Genomic DNA, 22272 nt, shown 5'->3' with positions numbered 1-22272 from the left:
GATTTTAGTGGTTAAGCTCACATCAAAACAAGCACAACAGAACCTCTACCTCTCCTTACAGCCCTCAGTAGTCACAAAAAGGGGAAATATCCTAGAAATCTTTTCTCATCATTCAAGTTGCCCTTTGAGGAGAGTAACTTTGGGGGAGCAGCAGGTAACAATGAGCTTACTCTGTTAGGCACTGGGCATGTGCAACCCCTGCACTCATTCAATTCTCACCATGCCAATACGAGGAAGGCCTTTTATGATTCCCATTTTATAGGCCATCGTGCCAGTAAATGGCAGAGCTGGGATTTGAGCTCAGGTTGGCTGAAGCAGAGTCTAGATTCTTTTGGGCATCGCAAAAAGCTGTTTCCATTAATAGCTACTCTTTTTCCTTAAAAAGAAACCACACACACACACACACACACACAACATGATTTTATGTTATTGTCAATCAAAAGCCCTCATCAAAATAAAATTCACTTAAGAATTCATTATAAGCAACTCCTAGCTCCCTTCCTAAGACTGCCTACAGCCGAGTTTTTGAATAAATCTCATGAGGGCTACTCCTAACAGAAACCCTCCAAAATTGATTACTTGTAGCCTGGTTTCCACAGAAGTTGTAAAGTATTGTTTTAATTGAATTTGGTTCTAAGTTAGAAACTTTGAAAAATTTGTCTGTCAAAGGCCAATGGATTTCTCAGTAGGCTTGATTTATTTGGCAAGAGATGCCTACAAAAGCCAATTTGCTATGAGAAATATGGTTACATTTAATTACACTTTTAAATGACTAATTTATTATATCTAAACACCTTTTAAACAGTACATATTACTCTGAACTGTACAGATGCTGAGGAAAGCTGAGGAATCAGAGCTTGTAGTAAACACAATAGATTTCGCTAAAGACTCTTCACTTTACTCCACATGGGCTTTCTGGTTTCAGACTACAGCGTGTGTGAAGTCGTTAGGTAAAGATGCTAAATTGAATGTGACCTACTTAAATCTCTGTTTTAAACCATTGGTCATCAAGCCCTGTCCAGAGAGAGATTTTTCCTTTGTCTGTATATTTAATATCCATTTATCAAATCTTGAATGTAAAATATTATCTGCATCGTCCAGGGTTTATTTAAGCAAAGCAAAGCTGATGTTTATTTTGGAATTTTGATGAAAACTACCTTATTGTAGAGTAAAAAAGGATTCTTTTTAATGTTTCTGACTGATTCATTCAGTCGATGACTAATAACCAGAGACTGAGTGTGACCTCATGCCAGGCACTGTGCTCAGCATGGTACTGCCTTCAAGGAGCTCACAACCAGGCCTCGGGCACATCACTAACAATGGTTCCCTGATGTGGTAAATGCTAACATTGAGACTGAAGATAATGGGAACCCACAGAAGGAAGAAATAATTCTGTGCATTGTGGTGGAGTGTAGGAGAGGGTTGCACAAAGCAGTGACGTTTGGGTGGGCCTTGGAAAACAAGGGAGTGTTCTGGGTAGAGAAGAGGGATGGAGGGTCTCCCCAGGCAGAGGGAAGAGCATGATGAGCAACGACATGACTGACATGATCTGGACACAGGGCGTGGCAGTGATGGGCATGCTGCATGGTGCAACTAGAGCATGGGGGCCTTCTGGGTGTATGCTGGCTAGGGGTGGATGGTGAGACAAGCAAAGAGTCATTCCAAGTTCTGTTCAAGGTGATGGAGAAACAAGGATGCTAAGAGGAGATTATCCTGTTCAAGGAGAGACTCCACTCTCACCTCCATAGATTTATTCTGTCCCTTTTCAGAACTTGGAATTCCTTTCCCCCTCTTTCCACATGAGCTTGCATGCATTCTTGAACTCTGACTTAATTGTAGCCTTCTCTGTGAAAGTATCCTTGAAACCAAGAGTAGAATCAACTGCTTTCTCTGACGTGGGCCTCTCTTCTAAGAGGTATTATGAAACTCTTCATTCTGTCATCACTCAGTGCCCTGACTTACAGTGAGATGTTGACTCTCCGCCTCTCTCCAATATGGTGAACCTCTCAAGGCCAGGTCAAGCTTTATTTTTATCCCCAGCATAGTTCACAGCCTATTGTACCACTTAAAAACAAAAGCAAAAAAACAAGTATGTGGAATGAATTAATGTGAGACAGATAAGCTAGGTTGAGAGTTTAACAGCACCCCAGCTGGTCTTAAGGGTTGCTTCAAGTTACCACACTCCTTACTTGCTGACCGAAGGCCCTTGATTTGTAACCGAACTAACTTAACTTTCTTTGAGATTTGCAGACCACCAGCCTTGAGGAGTGAAGGACCAGAACTTTCCCAGGCCACAGAGGCCAGCAAGTCTGTTGGAAGCCACCTCGGCTTTCAGATGAGTCCAGTAATTTTGTAGCAAGGTGCTGTTCTTTTTCAGGTCACACAAATGATTTTACTCACCTCCCTTTGTGTATCTGCAGACCTTGCCCTCCTTTGCAGGAAGAACACAGTCCTGCACATCGGGAAACAAGAGCTGGACCCCCTTGCACAAGCCCCAAGCACTGAGTTAACGTCTATCTTTGGCATCATCTAGTCTGCATGGAACCAAGATATGTTGCAGGCCACTGTACTCCCCTTGTTTATTAACTGCCTTAAACCCCTTTAAAAACCCCTGGGCCAGGCAGAACCCTCTGAGTTGGCCTGTGGACAAGAGTCTACCTTCTCCCCAGGTGGCTGGCCTCCTGAATAAAGCTCAAACTCCTTTCCAATCCAAACTCATCTGTTGAGTAACGATCTTTCAGGTGACAGGCAGCAGAATTTGGGTTCAGGAACAATAATGTCATTGAGATATTCCTGGCTCTAGTGGCAGAAAGGAAGGTCTGTCTCTCACAATGAGGCCTGGAGAAGGGCTACAGCAGGCTTTGGAGCTATGTCTGGAGAGATCATCAGGTACAAGGTACAAGGATGTGTGCAGAGTGCATTCAGGAAGTTATAACTTGGACCGAAGCATGGAGTAAAAGGTGAGGAACAGTGAGAGATGAGCTGGGGGAGGGGAGCAGGTCTCACACCATGGGGGGCCCTGTATGCCAAACCAAAGAGCCAGTGGGAACTAGGAAAGGCTTTATGCAGGGAAGAGGTAAGATTAGATCCGGGCTTTAGGAAGATCACTAGTGTGAAAAATAATGACAATAATAATGACAAATAACCTTAATTTACTAAATTAATTACTTATTATGTCTCAGATATAGTGCCAAGTGTTTTAAAAGGTCACGGCTTAGATTTGAACCTTGGCCATTTGACCTCAGAGCAGATGTTCCTCACCATCAGGTGCTTGGATGGGAGGTACAGAGGTACCAGGAGCCTACTGAGGGAACGTGGATGAAAAGTAAAGTGCCAAGGTTATGGTGTTAGGTAGGGAGGGGTAAAATCCTGAGGATTCTTAGGATTTGGAAATGAAGCAGTGGGAGAAGTAGAGATGTACTCCAAATTTCTGGTGGAATGTCACTGTGGATGGCAGCGGCGCCACTGAAATACATGAAAAGCAGGGTACCATTGTGTTAAATAAAGTAATGAGTTCGTTCATTTCTTCTTTTTCACTCTCCCTGTACAACTTCTAAAGAGAAAGGCATGAGCTCTCAGAAAGACCACAATAGTTCTTGTAAATTGCTCTATTTAAACTCTATATGAGCAACAAGATGCAGAGTTCATTAAGAAATGCAATTTTCCATTTGGTGATAGTTCCAATATTGAAATAGACTGAATTTGATGCAGTAATAAACATATCTTATGAATACCAAAAGTGGGCTTTTCAATTATTTTCTCTGTCTAAAAAATAGACTGTTTTCAATTTCTCATTTGGTCAAACGGAGGGGTTATTAAGTTCATTACCATTGGTGTTATTTTTGGCTGTATACTTTTAGAGCGGAGTAGTTGTTGTGCATGAGGACTCTAGTCCTTGCCAGCACAGGACAGTGATGAGAACCCGGTATCCAGGGCAACCAAGAGCTCAGCCTTTTCAGTCCATAAATAATCATTCCTCGGTTTGTCCTTTGTAATGTTGGTCTCCAAGCTACTTCACGACAGAATGAGTTCGTTCAGGAGGCCACTGTTCTCTTTCTTACTTTCCATTTAACTGACTGCTGAGGAATATTTTATAAGAAAGGCAATATTTCAATTCCATTGTAAATTGCATTGGCAAAAATCTGCAACTTACTCTTAATGTTCTTAGATCTGCTACAAGGATACTCTGAGTAACCAGCACACAGGTGTGTTCTTGTTGGATGGGTAGATACTCTTTGGCACCAAAGCTGCTGGAGGCCTTATGCATGTTTGATCATTTAGTTTAATGAAAACATAACTGAGGCAAGGGAAGCCTGGAGGGTGGGCAAAGTAGGGATAAAAAACACTCATGAAAACATCCTTCTTTCCCTACATTGCCTTAGAGTCAATCTGAATTCCTCCTCCATGAAGACGTGTATGTATTTTCCAGAGCAGAAATGTCACCATCTGCTGGATATCCATGGTACCCATTTGGCAAATTAAGTCACACAGAAGTCACCCCATCATGGTGGTTAGGAGCTCAAACTCAGAGGAGTCATGCCAAGCTAAGTCTGAATCACTACACTCAAGAGTCAATTTTCTCATCTGGAATTGGGAACTCAACAGTGCTTACCACATAAGATAGCAGTAAGGACTGAGTTAGGTAACACATAGAAAGCCTAGTGCCAGAGCCTCCGAGATTGCTAACATCTACAAAGATGCTGGAGACTTTGAAAAAAAAATTTCTCGGAAAGAACATTGTAAAATTAATAAATATTTAATTAGATTCTTAAAACATACATTATTGTCAACTACACTTGAACTCAGGCTTTACCTAATTTTATATAAATATAAATAAATTTTATATTTCCCTTCAAAAATTATACAGTAAAAAAGTAATATTTACTGTTGGATGAAAGTGTATTTTAATATGTTTGATTTGATGTTGAATGTGGCCTTATAGGTAAATATAAGTAAATTATAAGTAAATTTCCTTGGGTTCATGGAGGTCTTAAAATGTCTCTAGGTGTTTAAAGAAATAGCAGCTTTAAATACCACTATTAAAATACTGATTTTACTATTCTACCTTATGATTTTTTAAGCTGTATAGGACTGTTCTATCAGTGTTTCCACTTTGTCTTTCCAATTCAGCCATAAGATCCCCAAGGCCAGAAGTGGGGAAAATAGACTGAGTCAAAACACCGGGCTCTGCTCTGGGCTCCACCACTGACCAGGTGTGGAAGCTTGGGCCTAGGAGAGTTTAGTTTCTTCACCTGAAAGACAGGAAGACTTTGACCTGATCCAACTCCTCGGCTGGTCCATTGTGAGGATGATGGGCCATATTTAAAAGTGCTTTAACTGTATAAACATATGGGAAAAGATAAGCTGTTGAATCGTCTGCAGTGCCTATCATGGCCCTCAGATACTGGGAGCAGCAAACATCTTTTTTGTTCATTCATTTAACAAATACTGAGCCCTCTCTATGTGCCAGGCCTGTGCTAGGAGCTGCGGATACAGTGAAAGACCCAGAAGTGACAGTAAAATGATTCCTTTTTGCTTTCAATGTATGTTCGTATATATCACCACATAATGAACATCCATTATCTGAAGGTAAGTAAGACAGCTTAAGAAAAGACAATGCCCTTAGACCTAAAACACTAATTCAGAATGGGCTCTGAATATTTCTTTCTTTTATTTTATTTGTAAGTAATCTCTACACGCAATGCGGGGCTTGAACTCAACCCCAAGATCAAGAGTTGCCTGCTCTACTGACTGAGCCAGCCAGGTGCTCCTGAATGGGCTCCGAATATTTCTCATGGGCAGCGTTCTCATGTTGGCCCTAGGTTTCCCAGGCAAGGCTGGGCTTTGTTGGAAAGAAGTTTGCTCCTCGTTAAGGCAGTACACAAAGACCCAGAGCCCTGGACTCACTGGTGGCAGGCAGGAGTTCCAGGTGGTCGTGTCGTCGCTGCTGGTGCTAATGCTGACGTTACAGTTGTCAACCTGGGATGCGCTCAGGCCATGGGGAGCCCCTGGGTCCTCCAGTTCTTCATTCTGTTGCCGCCGCAGGCTTGCCAGCATTTGCAACTCAGATTCACTCATCTGGCTGGGCTGATAGTTTCTCCAATCATATTCCTGAACAAGAGAGAAGAAAGGGACGGAGCAAAGGGTCACTGCCCGTTCTTAATTTATAGATCACCAACACATGCTACTGTACAGCCTTAACCCCTTTGGTGGCTCTCCACTGACCAAGGCCCAGATCCTTAATGTGCCCTTATACAACGCCTGCCCCCCTGCCCTGCCTCACCTTGTCTTTTTGCTCCTGGCACATCAGCCACGCCCATTAAAGTCCTCGAGAGCATCAAGCTCGTGTCTGCCTTAGCGCTAGCCTGGGAGGCCCATGTGCTGGCTAACTCCTAGGCGCCCTTTAGGTCCCACATTGTGTCATCTCCCAGGGAAGCCTTTTCTGACAAGCACAAACTGGGGCGGCCCCTCCACTAAATGTTCTCCTGGAATCAGAAGGTGTTCATTTCTAGCATTCATCAAAATTGCAATTACCTAATGGTTTTGGCATTTGCGGGTGGTCTACAAGCTCTACAAAGGCAAACACTGCCCTACATTCACTGTATTTCCCATGTCTGGTGCTTGACCAGTATTTGACTAAACAAAAATCCAAAAAGTTTTTTTAAAAAGAAAAATCACTTTCCATATAAAAGTCCAGTTTCAAGAATACTGATGAATTTCATCGCTGTGAAGATTATGACCAAATACATTCAACTTACAGTAGGTTGAGAATGACTAATGCTGATAAAAGCCATCAAATAAAATTTAATCTTAAAATGGGAACATGTAAGTTCTGAAAGCCAGAAAGACCTCACAGCTATAATAAACACTTACACTAATATGGACTTTGCTATACATGTAATCTGTCAGGCATTTTTCCCCCCATGAATACTACTACAAATCCTTAGAGGCTAATGTAAATATTCTTTCAATGTACAGGAAAGAAATTGTTATATGGAATTTTCAAAACCTTTCCTTTCTCTGTGATCTAAACCAAGTTTGATAGCAAAGGTTAATTTCAACATCGCTGAAATGTTAGCATCACATTTGAGTACTGATTTATATCCAGGACTGCCATATAACTTAAAAACAATCTTGAAATTTTCTTATCCATCTGCAAACATTGGTTGTGCTCAAAAAGGTTTATTTCATGGGGTGCCTGGGTGGCTCAGTTGGTTAAGCCCTGCATCGGGCTCCACGCTGGGCATGGAACCTGTTTGGGATTCTCTCTCTCCCTCCCCGCCCTCCACCTCCCTCTCTAAAAAGATAAAAGGTTTGTTTCATGACACATTAGAATTTTTTAGATATTCAAATCTCTACACTTACTTTCTCGGAGGACCCTTTGAGACAGCTACTGCCTTCTCTTCTTTTCTGCCTCACAGGGATATAAAAAGTTAAGAAAATATAATTAAAAAAAAGTCTTGGTGTTCCTATGAACTTTTAAATAAAGCACTATCATTACCATAATTTTGGGATTATCAAAGCTTGTGATCTAATAATGTAATGTAGAGAGTTTCTGGAAAGTTGCTGGTAGAAACTCATTTAAATTTTTACAACTCATGGCTCCAGCCGCCTGGCACCCTGAGAGACTATGCAATCCCTAATAGGAGATTTCATGAATATTTAATATGTTTTGAGAGTTCCTGGGACAAAACAGATAGCATAAGAACAAAATTTATATTTCAATGAAAGACACTAAAAAAAAAAGAAAACTAGCAATAATTTGAATTCAGAAGAAATACTTGGGGGAGCAATAAATACAAGAAAAGATACTTGACATCACTGTCATTAGAGAAATATAAATCATCACCGCAGTGAAGTCCCACTCACGACCACTAGGACTGTTATTATACAAAAGTTTGATAGCAACAAACGTTGGTGAGGATGTAAAGAAATTGGAATCCTCACACACTGCCGGTGAAAATGTAAAATGGTGCCATCACTTTGGGAAACAGTTTGGTGGTTCCTCAAAATGTTAAACATCTGCCATGTGGCCCAGCAACTTGCTCCTAGGTATATATCCAAGAGAATTGAAAACATATGTTCATACAAAAACTTGAACACCAATGTTCACAGCAGCACCATTCATAACAGTCAGAAGGTGGAAACAACCAAATGTCCATCAACTGATGGACAGATTCTTGTTTATCCACACAATGGAACGTAATTTGCCCATGAAGAGTCACAAAGTACTGATACACGCGCTACAACATGGATGAACCTTGAAAATATTATGCTAAGTGAAAGAAGTCAGAGACAAAAGGTCACAGACTGTATGATCCCACTTATATGAAATGTCCAGGATGCACAAATCCATAGAGACAGAAAGCAGACTGGTGGTTGCCCAGGACAGAGAGAGCAGGAATGGGTGTGTAGTTTCTTTGGGAGGTGATGCATACGTTCTGAAATTAAGTTGCTGCAGAATTTCGTGGATATACTGAAAACTGAACTGTACTCTTTAAAAAGCTGATTTCTATGGTATATGAGTTATAGCTCCATAAAAACAAGGTAGTCATCAGATGTGAAAACAAGACTAGCAGCCTGACTTCAGGCCCAGCGGTAAACAGTGACTTGCTGGCCTTCGCTTCAGTTTTTCTGCCAAGAAATGGAATGAAGTGTTCCATTGTGTCACCTGGGCATGTCATTTGGCTTGTTGTGGCCAACACACCTTTACAGTGAGAAAGGAAATTTTATTTTCATTTTCACAATTTTTCTTGAGAAAGCTTTAAGATGTGCTAAGTATGATTAATTCATCCATTCATTTTATGTATTTAATCTACAAACCTGTACTGTGCCTCAGGTCCAACCCTAGGTGTTAGGACAGAAAACAAGAGAGAATGGGAAGCAGTTAAGCCAGACAGATCTGGGTCTGGGCCCTTGTCCCACTGGTTACCAGCTGGATGTGACTGCGCAAATTAACCTCTCCGTGCCTCAGTTTCTTCATCTGTAAAATGGAACTATAGTATATACCTCACTTGATTTTCAATGGGCTAAATGAAATAATGCATGTAAAATACTTAGCATAGTACCTGACAAACAGCTATATGAAGGGTCTCCAAACTTATGATGTGCACCTTTATGAAAAAATGTTTGTGTATGTACCTTCTAATATATGTTTGTTTATAAATGAAACACATGGGTGCCTGGGTGGCTCAGCTGGTTAAGTGTCTGCCTTCGGCTCAGGACATGATCCCAGTGTCCTGGGATTGAGCCCCATGTCAGGCTCCCTGCTCAGCGGGGAGCCTGCTTCTCCCTTTCCCACTATTGTTCCCCCTGCCTGTGCTTTCTCGTTCTCTGTCAAATAAATAAATAAAATCTTTAAAAATAAATAAAAATAAACAAAACACATGTATAGCTATATTAAACTAGTATGCATAGTATACAGAAAAATGGAAATTAAAATGGTTGAGCTTAAAAAAATGGGAATAGTTTCAATATTTTCTTCAAGCCCAGTGGATGGTTTCTGGTGCACACCTCCTTGGGTGAGTACATCCTTCTTAGGAGGACCGCTGAGTTGGCCATCAATACATGTGCTCCCTGTTATTATTGTTCTTTCTTCTCATTTTCTCTGTTCTCCCCTCCCCCAGTCTCTCATCTATTCTGTACTATGTCAGGAGCTGGGAGTATAAAGAAAATAAGACACCCCGCCCTGTCCTCATGGAGCTCACAGTCAAGAAAGGGAGACATAACAGGCATTATAAGTCAGTGTTATATGTACCCAGATCAACACTACAACACAGATATGTCTAAGATGCTTGAGGAATGCAGCTTGGCAGTGACTAACTGCCCCGCAGATTTGGAAGACGCCTCGCAGGAGTCCAAGGTGGCATTGATGGTAATTAAACTTGTTAACAAAGGGAATGAGTGGTCTTCAGAGGGAGTGAAGTCTCTCCACCACTGGAAATACTGAAGCAGAGGCTGGGGAAATGGCGCCTGCCGGGAATACTGCAGTCATCTGCAGTGTTGAAAATGCACCGATCAGTTCATTCATTAGTAAGTACCTACAAATACTTACTGAGACCCTATTATGGGCCAGGAACTGTTGATGATCAATCTGCTCAGAACTCTGAATTTCCATGAATTTATTTCCTACAACAGTAAAATGTATTCTGACAACACGTTGGAAGAGCAGGCGAAAATGAGCAGAGAGAAAGAAGTGACTTTTTCCAGGGTCATGGATGGAGCAACTGGTGGCAGAGACAGGTAATTAACTTAGTCCCCCGATACAGTCTTGATTTGTAATCTCTTAAGCCATTTCAAAATCACCGGAAAGGCTAAATCATTTAAATTATATATTTTTCAAAAGAGGGCTTGCAAGAAAGTCTTCACATTAAAGGGGACTCCAGCACAAGATGGCATCTAACTAAATTATACAACTTGTGAGAGACAAGTGTCCTATCTAATTCTGTCTCCAAAAGGTTCAAAATGTTATGTATAACCCAATTTTGTCTCAAAATATCCTTGTAGGAAAGAAGGGAGACATTATCAGTCGGATTTGTTTTAGGAAGGAGGTAATGGGCTCTAGGCTATACAATTCAGCTGTGCTCAGATTCCCAAGCAAGTTCTTCCCTCATGAAACCAGTCGAACCACTCATCTTCTTTTGATCTTCAGACATTTTTAGAAGCCTAACACAGTGAAGTCAGAGAGACAAGTGAGATGTGGCCCCTGCTTTCACAGGCCTTACAATCTAGTAGGACAATCAAGAGCTAGAAAGAAATGAGCAGGGGTGCCTGGGTGACTCAGTCGTTAAGCGTCTGCCTTCGGCTCAGGTCATGATCCCAGGGTCCTGGGATCGAGTCCTGCCTGGGATAGAGTCCTGCATGGGGCTCCCTGTTCCGCGGGAAGCCTGCTTCTCCCTCTCCCATTCCCCTTGCTTGTGTTCCCTCTCTCACTGTGTCTCTGTCAAATAACTAAATAAAATCTTAAAAAAAAAAAAAAAAGAAATGAGCATAAAATAAGGCAGCATAAGGGGTACCTGGGTGGCTCAGTTGGTTATGTGTCTGACTCTTGATCTCAGGGTTGTGAGTTCAAGCCTTGTGTTGAGCTCCACACTGGGCATGAAGCCTACTTAAAAAAAAAATGTAGCATATAACTGGGTATAGTACTAGTTCATCACACAGAGTCTTGATGATGATTAAAAGGAAAATGGGTAATTCCAGCAAGATGATAAAACACAACAAACAAAAGTAACCTTACAACTTGATGCTCTTTGCCTAATTTCTCTTCTCAAGATATTAAGGCAGAATAGCTTAATCCATCAAACATGTGCCTATAGAATGTTGTGAGCCTCAGATAAGAACTGGTTTTACTGAACTGTTGTTCTAAGTTCTAAGGCTAAGTTCACAATGGTGGTGTAGAGCCAAAATGAGACACGGCCATGGGTTAATAAGATCAGGTGAAGAAACTCATTCCATTCTATATGGATAGGAGAGTAATAAAATTGGGAGAAAACTGGGCTGTTATTCTCATTCTAGAACCTGTAAAATCTCTGAGACTCTCTTTCTGAATCAGCTCTGCATTGTGACAGGGCCTGACACCAGAGCATAGGGGACACCATGTAAAAAAAACTCTAAATAAAGGTCTACCGAACAATCCCTGACTCTTTGTGTTCTTTTAAGTTACACCAAGACACAGAAACTGCTACTACAAAGGGGATGGTGGCTGTTAGAACAGAACAAAATGTAAAAGGCATGTAAGGAAAGGGAGATGGACCAAATAGTCTGGCATTTCAGAAAAGAGAGAGGTCACCTCTTGTAGGATCAGTCAAGCTTCATGGAGGAGATGGGTCTCTATGCTGGACCTCGAAGGATAAGAAGGGTGATATGGCAGCATATTCTAACTATCAGGCAGAACAACATGGGACAAGCTGGAAGTACAGAGCTTACATTCATAGAAAGCATTAAGTAAACTAGAAATACTTATACATACTGTTTCAGAAATGAAATCAGCAACAGAGTTCCAAAATAACAAGGATGGAAATACTTAGGATTTAGAATTTATTTATTTATTTGAGAGAGAGAGAGAACACAGCGGGAGAGTGAGAGAGAGAAGCAGACTCCCTGCTGGCAGAGAGCCCGATGCGGGGCTCGATCCCAGGACCCTGAGATCATGCCCTGAGCCGAAGGCAGATGCTTAACTGATTGAGCCACCCAGGTGCCCCGGGAATACCTAGAAAGCAATCTACACCTTTTAAGCCCAAATGGCTTCCACTTCCCTGGCCAAACCTTATCAAAAGTCTACGATTCTATCAAAAGATATATTCTTATTGGATCATATGATATCTCTATTTTTTATTTTTTGAGGAATCTCCATACTGTTTTCTACCCAAAGAAAACAAAAACATTAATTTGAAAAGACATATGCACTCCTATGGTTATTGCAGTATTATTTACAATAGCAAAAATATGGAAGCAGCCCAAGTGTCCATTGACAGACAAATGGATAAAAATGTGGTGCACACACACACACACACACAGAGGAATATTAGCCATAAAAAAGAATGAAATCTTGCCATCTGCAACAACATGGATGGATCTAGAGGGTATTATGCTAAGTGAGATATGGCAGAGAAAGACAAATACCATATGATTTCACTTATATGTGGAATCTGAAAAAGAAAACAAACAAACAAACAGACTCTTAAGTAGGGAGAATAAACTGGTGGTTGCCAGAAGGGAGATTGATGGGGGGATGGGTGAAATAGGTGAAGGGGATTAAGAGGTATGAACTACCAGTCATAAAATAAGTAAGTCATGGAGATGAAAAGTGCAGCATCGTAAATTTGGTCAATAATAATACTATTGTATGATGACAGATGGTGACTATGTTTACCATGGTGAACATTGAGTAATGTACAAAATTGCCAAATCTCTATTATACACCTGAAACTAATACATTGTATGCCAACCATACTTCAATAATGAATTTTAAAAAAAGAAATAAAAAAGACATATTCTTAGTAACTCCCATCTGCAGAGTGGATAAATAAGTGGTGTGACAGTCACATGGTAGCACACTTTACAGCAGTGAAATAAGTGATATATTGAATCTCATAAAAGAAATGCTAAGTGAGAGAAACCAGGCACAAGAGGGTATATATGGGTAAAACTAGTCTTGGGGGTTTCGGCAGAAGTTGTGAAGGGATAGTGGCAGGAAGGGATACTGACAGGCAGGGAGCACAATGGGGCTCCTGGGGCACTGGCATTGTTCTCTTTCTTGATCTGAATAATGGTCACATGGATTTGTTCAGTTGGTGAAAATTCATCAAAGTGTATGTTTGTGAGATGTGTACTTCTCCATGGCCAAAAGTGGCAAAGAAGTCTAAGACTCAAAAAAGATTTCCTAGGAAGTAACAGTTGTTAATCACTGACACCTTACTCTGGACCGTCTTAGTAGGGGCAAAAAAGGCATTTTGTAAGTGCTGGGGAGTCAGTATCACTGCTAGTTTCAAATTTGTATTATTAAGAATTTTGAAGCTGTAATTAGAAAGTTTTGGAAGTTTTTCTGAACTTCAACATCATAGCAAGAAAAGTAGAAGTCTATTTTCCAAAGCTAATTTTAAACCTCAACTGGCATTTTAATATGAAGATTAATCTCCTCTCTATTGCTATTTGCAGACAGTAAAAGTATTGCTACACTGACATTTTAAATACGAGCTGATGGTAAATTAGCGTTCCAGGGCATCTCTTCACCAACTAGCACCCCTTGAAGACTTGTTTCAAATTCCTGAGCACGTATCCCACAAAAGAGTTGTCCCTGATTCACTGGGGACGCAGGCCCAAGGAAGAGAAGAATGAATAGAAGACAGAAATCTCAGGCATGAGCCTCAAGTGACACACGCTTGAGCAAATAAGTCATTCCCAATGTATGGTAGCTTTCAGCATACCACTTCACCATGCAAACAGGTAAATCGAAATTTAAAAACCAAGCCACAGTACAACTTGAAAAACTTTGCTGCACTGAAGGGATGCTATGTCAACTTAACACAGCAGAAATCAGGAGGCAGGCTGTTAGAAAGACAGAACTGGTCAGAATATAGATCGTGTTTTATGTCAATGGCGTTCATATTGACCAAGGCTTAACCAGACGCAATGCTACCTCTGAGATGTCTGTCACAAACATTTTGGCTTGTAACCTGGAGACACTTCACAACCCCTGACTCAATTCACACTTCATCATCTCTGCATACTAACCCCTTAAGAATGTCTCAGGTAGAGAATTCTAGTTTAAACCCAATAGTGGCAAAAGTCCTTACAAGGGGGTAGCTTTCTACCTCATAGATGTGGTGCTCTCTTTTTTGGAGGGGAGGAGCACTAAAGTATTTTTTTAAAAAAGATCCTAATATCGATGTGCTATATTTGTATAGAACACCCTTTTCATCCATGACTTCTACACAATATACTTCCGTACATTTTGTCTCGGTAGTCAGCCTGCTAATTTTCAGAAAGAATTCTCCGACAACCACAGCTGAACTCTTAATTAACTTTAAAGTGAGTTGATAAACAATTTGTAATTTCCCAGCACCTATCTAGTGGTGGGTACTTTTTGAGTTTAACAATCAACTATAGACTAGAAGGAATCTAGTAACACCAAATGGAACAGGTTTTATATTATATTCAAGGATATGCCATCTATAAGACAACTGTAGCCTTGTACATGGGGTAAGCACAGTAGTCATTCAATACATGGTAGTTTAAAATATTATTTGAAGAACCAGGAGGAAAACAATTACTGTGCCTGCCTACAGAAATGAAAATATCAGAGGTAAGCCAACTGATGTTTCTGGAGTGGGAAGATGATAACTTTAAGTTCAGATTGTTTTAAAATGTAAAACACTTTGGTTGTAATACAGTAATGACAGATATACCAACAACTGTGCATGCTTTTCCATATTAAAATACTGTGTAGTGTGGCGCCTGGGTGGCTCAGTTAAGCGTCTGCCTTTGGCTCAGGTCATGATCCCTGGGTCCTGGGATTGAGCCCTGCATTGGGCTCCCTGCTCAACAGGGATTCTGCTTCTCCCTCTCCTTCTGCTCCACCCCCCACCCCAGAGCACGTGCTCTCTCTCTCTCTCTCAAATAAATTAAAAAAAAAAAATCCTGCGAAGCTAAAAGTGGCAGTGGCAGTTAAATTGCCACATGATCGCAGAATTTTTTTTTGAGAGAGAGCACGAGTGCGCAAGAGTGGGTTGGGGGTGGAGGGATGAGAGATGGGAGGGGCAAAGGGAGAAGGAGAGAGAGAGAATCCCAAGCAGGCTCCACACTGAGGCTTGATCTCGTGACGCGGAGATCATGACTTGAGTTGCAGTCAAGAGTCGGATGCCTAACTGACTGAGCCACCCAGGTGTCCTAATCACAGAACTTTTTCAGTGACCTTTAATTGGGGATGGTGGTCCAGGGTAGTGGAAGGTGAACCAGCTTTTCTGGCCAAAACTCTTGGGTTTGACAGTTACTAGATGTGAACTAGCTAAAGTCTCTCTGCTTCCTGGTCTGTCAAACAGAAATAAGGTCTCTTGTGAGGGCTGGAGATAGAGACTGGACAGAAAGAGTGGGGCATCTTGTAGAGGGCTTGGCATATGGCAAGTGGCCTAAATCCTTAAATTCACAAACAAGTTTCTTGAATCAAAGACCTTGATCTCAATGGGTCAGGAAATACTGTCACCCTAGGGCCTCTTCCATAAAATAGGAAAATGGCAAGTATGACTTGCTCCTTTAAAATTAGGAAAGCCAAGACATCAAAGAAGATGGATTTCTTCAATAAACATTTGACTAGTAGGATATTAACCTTAGCATTACAATATTGGAGAACTGACAGTAAAAAGTTATAGTGTGTTAGCTAAACAACTAATGTGTTTTCATTGATTCATACTTCTGATAGTCTCTTAGTTTTTGTCAAGTCTTTTTACCTACAATTTCGGAAATTTCTGAGAATCTGAAACTGCTCCTTTTTATTAGAGTAACTGGCACATTGTTTGGAGATATGAAAATGTCCTAATGACTTTTGCAGTTCCGTATCATCACCCAAAATTTGGAGCATAATTCCATTTTTAATTATTTTAAGATATTTCTACTCTGGACTATTTTGCCTTGGTCAACAATTAAATTAGACACTAGATGCAAAGAGTTTGTTTACTCAAAGGAAACTACTCTGTAGCATCAGCAAAAATTTGGACTGAAAAAAAAAAAACATTCAAAAGTAAGAGGGCTAGGAGCCAATTCCACCCAGAAAATTTCATGCTTAATGCAAATCCTTTTACTGGCAGCACCAATGTTATTTAATCACCAAATTCTGTAGCTTCAGTGATATCCCCAGCAGGGCATTGACAGATAAAACTGAGATAATGACTCTGTTGTTTTTTTCAGAGGGAAGGGAAGAGTATAGTTTTGACAAAACATGAAATCACAAACTCTTCTTCAGAGACCACTGATTGGTAGGAGTGTCCAATGTAATAAGTGACACATTCTTACCATGGTTAACACTATGGTTTATAAACTGCTACTAGTCCTGTCCACGTTTAATTCACCCCATCAGCCATGAAGCTGCAGATCTGTAATTTAGCTCTGGGAATAAGGCAGGCACACAGAGGGTGCTCTCTGGGGGAATGACTGGAGACATACCAGGTCCTGCTTCTAAATATTATTCTCTCTTCAGTGAACATTGAGAAAATACCAGCACATTACCTGGCAGAAGCGACCCATTAATTCACTCTTATGTTAGCACTTGATTCAACTCTTAACAGAGGACAAGAAACGCACATAGCTATCCCCTATTGAGCAGTACCAATAATTAGTTTCTGGAGTTTTATTGAATTTGAAAAAGTTTGCTTTAGAATGCTAAGCACACTGGTTTACAGTTCTAACTACTCACACATGGGTAGAAGAAAATATCTGGTTGAATTATGGGCTAAGTGCTCTACATGGACTATCTCATTTAATATTCATTAAGACCCTATGGAATAAGTATTATTATTTTCTTCGAGTTGATAGATGAGGTAACTGAGGTTCAAGGAAGTTAAGAAATGTGTCTAAGGTCACATAAGTAAAAAGAAGCAAAGCCAGAATGAAAATCCAGGTCTGCCTGATTTGAGCTGGTGCTCTGAGCCATGGTGTCCACTGCTTTTGACTGCTCGGAAGAATGAAAATGTAGATAGACTTAACGTAGGGCCCTCTTTGGGGAAGGTCCTGAGGGTGGCAAAGGTGAAGGCTGTACGTCTATCAGGTGGCCCAGGAAAGCATGAGGACAGTGGGGCCAGGATGATCGACATACGTACAGCACAGAGGGTAACCTGACCCCCAAACAGGTGTTTTGCAACAATGGAATATTGTTGTAACTGAAGGAAGTCAGGGGTCAGACAGACATTGTATTGTTGTATTGTTGGGGTATTGTTGGAAAGACAGCTGCCAATAGCATACTTGAGTGGCAAATTCAAAGACAGATGGCTTCCCTTTGAACACAGAGTATTATATACTCTAGAAAATGCAGAACTTTATGTAATGGAACAATGCCTTTAAAACTCTAAAATAATTTACAAATTCATTTTCCTCTAAGTTTGTAGAGTACAAATTGCATAGACTAGTAAACCTCTATTTCAAAAAATATGGGCTCAAGTTCATCAGAGAGGCCGTCAAACTAATCCTTTTTCATTATCCAAAGGAAAAGGCTTGACAATTAAAAAAAATTATACCATGGCTTAAAACACTTTTAAAAGTGTCCTTCCATAATTCAGTTTCGAGTTTTCAAAAATGAAAATGTGAAAATTAAACTCAAAAGTTATATGGGATTCATTTTATAATTTTTTTCTTATAAAAACTTATGTCTTGTTTTTCCTAGAATACCTGAAACTGTAATTGGTAGCGTATTTTGTTTTTCTTATGAAAATAACCATTCTTCAATAAGCTCAAACTTTTTCTGGAACCACAATATGTCTTTTTTGTTTGTTTGTTTGTTTAAAGATGCACATAATAACATCTACAGGTTTAAAATGATTCATTCAGAACTGTTTGAATGCAGTTATACATGTGGAAAAGTTTAATTACCAGATATCTACATGGTTATGATATTACCCAGAGGGCTGTACTTGTTTCTTAATTAAAAATATTTGAACTTAATAATAGGGAACTCTATTTAAAAATGAATAAAACATTGCAAGGAAGAAGTTTACCCAGTAGTTAGCAAGTCAATTTCAGTAAGTGTTCCTTAGAATTAATAGTACTCTGGCATATCAGGGGATTAGGAGAACAGTTCTCCTGCATCTTCTTTTGTAAGAGCCTTTAATTGTCCCTTGTCATAAAGTCGCCTCATGTCGGCACTTTGCGAGAGCAGATTTCCTTTTCAAGATTTATTTATGTATGTGTGTGAGAGAGAGAGAGGGAGCGTGTGATCATGGGTGGTGGGTAGAGGGTCAGAGGGAGAGGGAGAGAGAGAGTTTGCTTCAGGGCTCCATCTCACAACTCTGTGATCATGACTTCAGCCAAAATCAAGAGTCAAACACTTCACCGACTGAGCCACCAGGCGTCCCATGTGAGAGCAGATTTTCAATGGGGTGTCCACTTACAATTCAATTCCTGATTGCAGTACCTTGATGGCTGAGTGGGTGCTCAGGTCTGCTCAGTCTCCCAGAGCCCAGCGTATTACATGACCATCCTCCCTATTGCTCAGGTCCCAGGCCTGAGAGTCATCCTTGATTCTGCCTGTTTCCTCTTCCCTATATCCTGTCAGTTCTAGCTCCTAGTTATTCTGGGAATCTGCCACTTTTCTTCACCTCCACTCTGATCTATCAGAGTGATGCCTCAGCTTCTTTCTTTGTTTCTATTCCTGCCCCGTTGCACCCATCCTTGACACAGCAGGAGGGAAGTTTTTGAATGTAAATGTTATTGCCTTGCTTCAAACCCTACAAAGACTTGCCATTGCATGTGGAATAAAGGCCACCTTCCTCACTGTGGCCATCCTGATCTTACGTGATCTGGGCCCTGTGTACCGCTCTGACCTCATCCTCCACTACTTTCCCCTTGCCTGTAAGCCCCAGCTATGTGGGCCTCCTCTAATCCCCAAAGATGCCCATTTCAGAAGCTTTGTACCTCCTGTTCCTGACACCTGAAACAGTATTCCCAGGTTCTTTGCATGGCGGGCTCCATCTTAAATTTCAGATCTCAGCTCAAATGTCACCTACTCAGTCAGAGAACATCTAAAGTACTCACCATTCTGGCCAACACTGTTCTCTGTTACATCTCCTTGTGTTTGTCTTCCCACACTCTTATCATAGCTTATCATCACTTTATAGTGTTTGCTTGTACATCTTTATTGTCTGTATTTCCTAACAGATATAAGCCCCCTCAAGGTACAGGCCTCATCTGTTTTGGTTGGTGTATCTCTAGCACCCGGGGGGACATCTGGCTTGACAGGTACTCAGCACAAGAGAAGATGCTGTCAGTCCAGAAGTAGAACCAGAACAGCCGTAACTCATCACCTAGAAGTCCTTTTTAATTTTATTTTATTATTTTATTTTAATTAATTAATTAAAATTTTTTAGAGAGGGAAAGTGGGGGGAGAAGCAGAGAGAGAATCTTAAGCAGGCCCCTGCCTAGCATGGAGCCCAACACAGGGCTCCATCTCACAACCCTGAGATCACGACCTGAGCCAAAATCGAGTCAGACGCTTAACTGACTGAGCCATGCAGGCGCCCCTAGAAGTCCTTTATTTTAGAAATCCAGCTTAGGTGGTAGAAACCCCCATACATGTCACTGTTCTACATAGGTGGACCATAATGTTAGCTAGCAGAGGTAATTTCATACCTGTATTCATATAATATTAGATGGACTTCCAATCCTAGGATAATTGTTAAAATTTTCCTCTTGCATCTAGTACATTTCCCATGTATCATACCAGTAGAATCCTTCCAGGCCTAACTGAGCTCATCATGTCTGCGTTAGAATTCACTACTGGGCCACAGTAGTTGAAGTATTAAATCTTAAATATCTTGAAAGAAAGAAAAATTTTTCATTCAGAAGAAATCCATTTGCGGGGGCAATTAGGCAAGAAAAAGAAATAAAGACATCCAGATTGGAAAGGAAGTAGAACTATCTGTATTTGTAATGACATGATTTTGTATATAGAAAATCCTAAGGAATTCACAAAAACACTGTTAGAACTAATTAATATTCAGCAAGGTTGCAAGATATAAGATCAATATAAAAATAAATTGCATTTCTATCAACACTAGAAATGAACAAATAAAAAATAAAATTAAGAACAATTCTATTCACAATAGCATCAAAAAATATACTTAGGAATAACTTTAACAAAAGAAGTGCAAGACTTGTACGCTGAAAATCATAAAACATTGCCAAAAGAAATGAAAGACACAAATAAATGGAAAGATATCCATGGGTTGGAAGGCTTAATATTATTAAGATGTTAAGATATATCCCCCAAATTGTTTTATAGATGTAATGCAATCTCAGCTGCCCTTTTTGCAGAAACTGACAAGTTGATCCGCAAATTCCTATGGAAATGCAAAAACAATCCAGAAAAGGAAGAACAAAGTTGAAGGAGTCACACTACCTGATTTCAAAGCCTACTATGAAACTATAGTAATCAAGACAGTGTGATACTGCATAAGGATAGACATATAGATAGAACAGAACTGGGAAGTCAGAAATAAACTTTTACATGTATGGTCAACTGATTTCTAAAGAAGGTGACAAGACAGTTCATTGGGAAAAAATACTCTTTCAACCAATAGTGCTGGTGCAAGTGAATATCCACATGCAAAAAAAATGCAGTTGAAGCCCTGCTTCCCACTAGAGACAGAAATTAGCTAGAAATGGATTATAGGACAAAATTTAAGAGTTAAACTACAAAATTCTTAGAAGAAAACAGGAATAAATCTCTGTGACCTTGGATTAGGCAATAGCTCTTAGCTATGACACCAAAAGCATAAGCAACAGAAGAAAAACATAGATAGATTGGACTTCAGAAAATGAAAAACTTCCATGCTTCAAAAGATAGCCCCAAGAAATGAAAAGACAATTTACAGAATGGGAGAACATATTTGCATATCATGTATCTGACAAGGAACTTGTATCCAAACTCTTACAACCGGACAATAAAAAGACAAATAATCCAATGAAAAAATAGGCCAAAGATTTGAATAGACACTTCTCCGAAGGAGATATGCAGATGGGTTAATAAGGGTATGAAAAGATGCTCAACATCTTTAGTCATTAGGGAAATGCAAACCAAAACTACAATGAGATACCACCTCACACACACAGGATGGTTTAAATGAAAAAGACAGACAATAACAAGTGTTGACTAAGATGTGGAGAAACCCCCTCAACTTGTCTTGCCCGTGGGAATATAATATGGTGCGGCTGCTTTGGAAAACAGTTTGGCAGTTCCTCAAAAGTTAAATATCAAGTTCCATATGACCCAGCAATTCCACTCCTAGGTATGTACCCAAGAGACATGAAAACATATGTCCACACAAAAATGTGCATATGAATGTTCATAGCACCATCTTTCATAATAGCCCAAAAGTGGAAACAACGAACTATCAACTGATAGATGAATAAACAAATATGGCATATCCATATAATGGATTACTATTCAGGCATAAAAAGAAATGAAATGCTACAACATGGATGGAACTTGAAAACATTATGCTAAATGAAAGAAATGAGACACAAAAGGCCACATACTGTCTGATTTCATTTATATGAACTGTTTAGGATAGGCAAATCCATAGTGACAGAAAGTTGATTAGTGGCTTCTGGGAGTTTGGGGGAAGCAATGAATGAGGAATGACTATTAATGGGGGTGATAAAAATGATCTAAGATGAGTAGTGATGGTTGCACACCTCCATGAGTGTACTAAAAAAAGCTGAATTCTGTATTGTGTGAATTAAATATTAGTAAATTATTAAAAGTCACTGCCATGGGTTTCTGGGATCTGGGGGAAAAAATCCCTCTGTGGAGTTAGCAAGTACACAGCACTCTTTTGCGGAAACTTGTTTCAGATTCTTAGCTGCAGTTATTAAATGGAGAGAATGTCAAGTATTAGCACCCTTCCACTATGACCATTAATTTCTTTTGTAAACGGTGTTTCTGGAAGAACACTCCATTCCCACTGTAAATTCACCCTGGTATGGGGCAGAGTGCCAATGCCTTCCATAATTTTACGTCCTATTAAATTGAGGTTATCACATTCACAAGTGTGAGCCACAGACTGTAGT

The 22272-nt window shown here is 40.2% G+C and overlaps 1 protein-coding gene across 12 annotated transcripts in view; it reads right to left on the bottom strand.

The window, feature by feature from the left end:
• Positions 1–22272, bottom strand: part of CFAP20DC (CFAP20 domain containing) — a 270624-nt gene that overhangs the window by 49362 nt on the left and 198990 nt on the right. For 9 of the 12 annotated variants that reach the window (XM_045862045.3, XM_064594315.1, XM_045862042.3 and 6 more), the window contains 2 exons: positions 7366–7410; positions 5908–6111 (listed from right to left, as the gene is read on the bottom strand). In XM_045862045.3, the coding sequence (XP_045718001.1) occupies positions 5908–6111; positions 7366–7410 (249 nt within the window). The remainder of the gene's footprint in view (positions 1–5907; positions 6112–7365; positions 7411–22272) is intronic. The other 3 variants (XM_064594310.1, XM_045862046.3, XM_045862047.3) reach the window with 1 other exon arrangement.

The sequence above is a fragment of the Mirounga angustirostris genome, unplaced genomic scaffold (assembly GCF_029215605.1).
Source record: "Mirounga angustirostris isolate CCGP_5_RB_7025 unplaced genomic scaffold, mMirAng1.0.hap1 SCAF_1, whole genome shotgun sequence".
Lineage (NCBI taxonomy): Eukaryota > Metazoa > Chordata > Mammalia > Carnivora > Phocidae > Mirounga > Mirounga angustirostris.
This window is presented reverse-complemented; position numbering and strand designations above follow the sequence as displayed.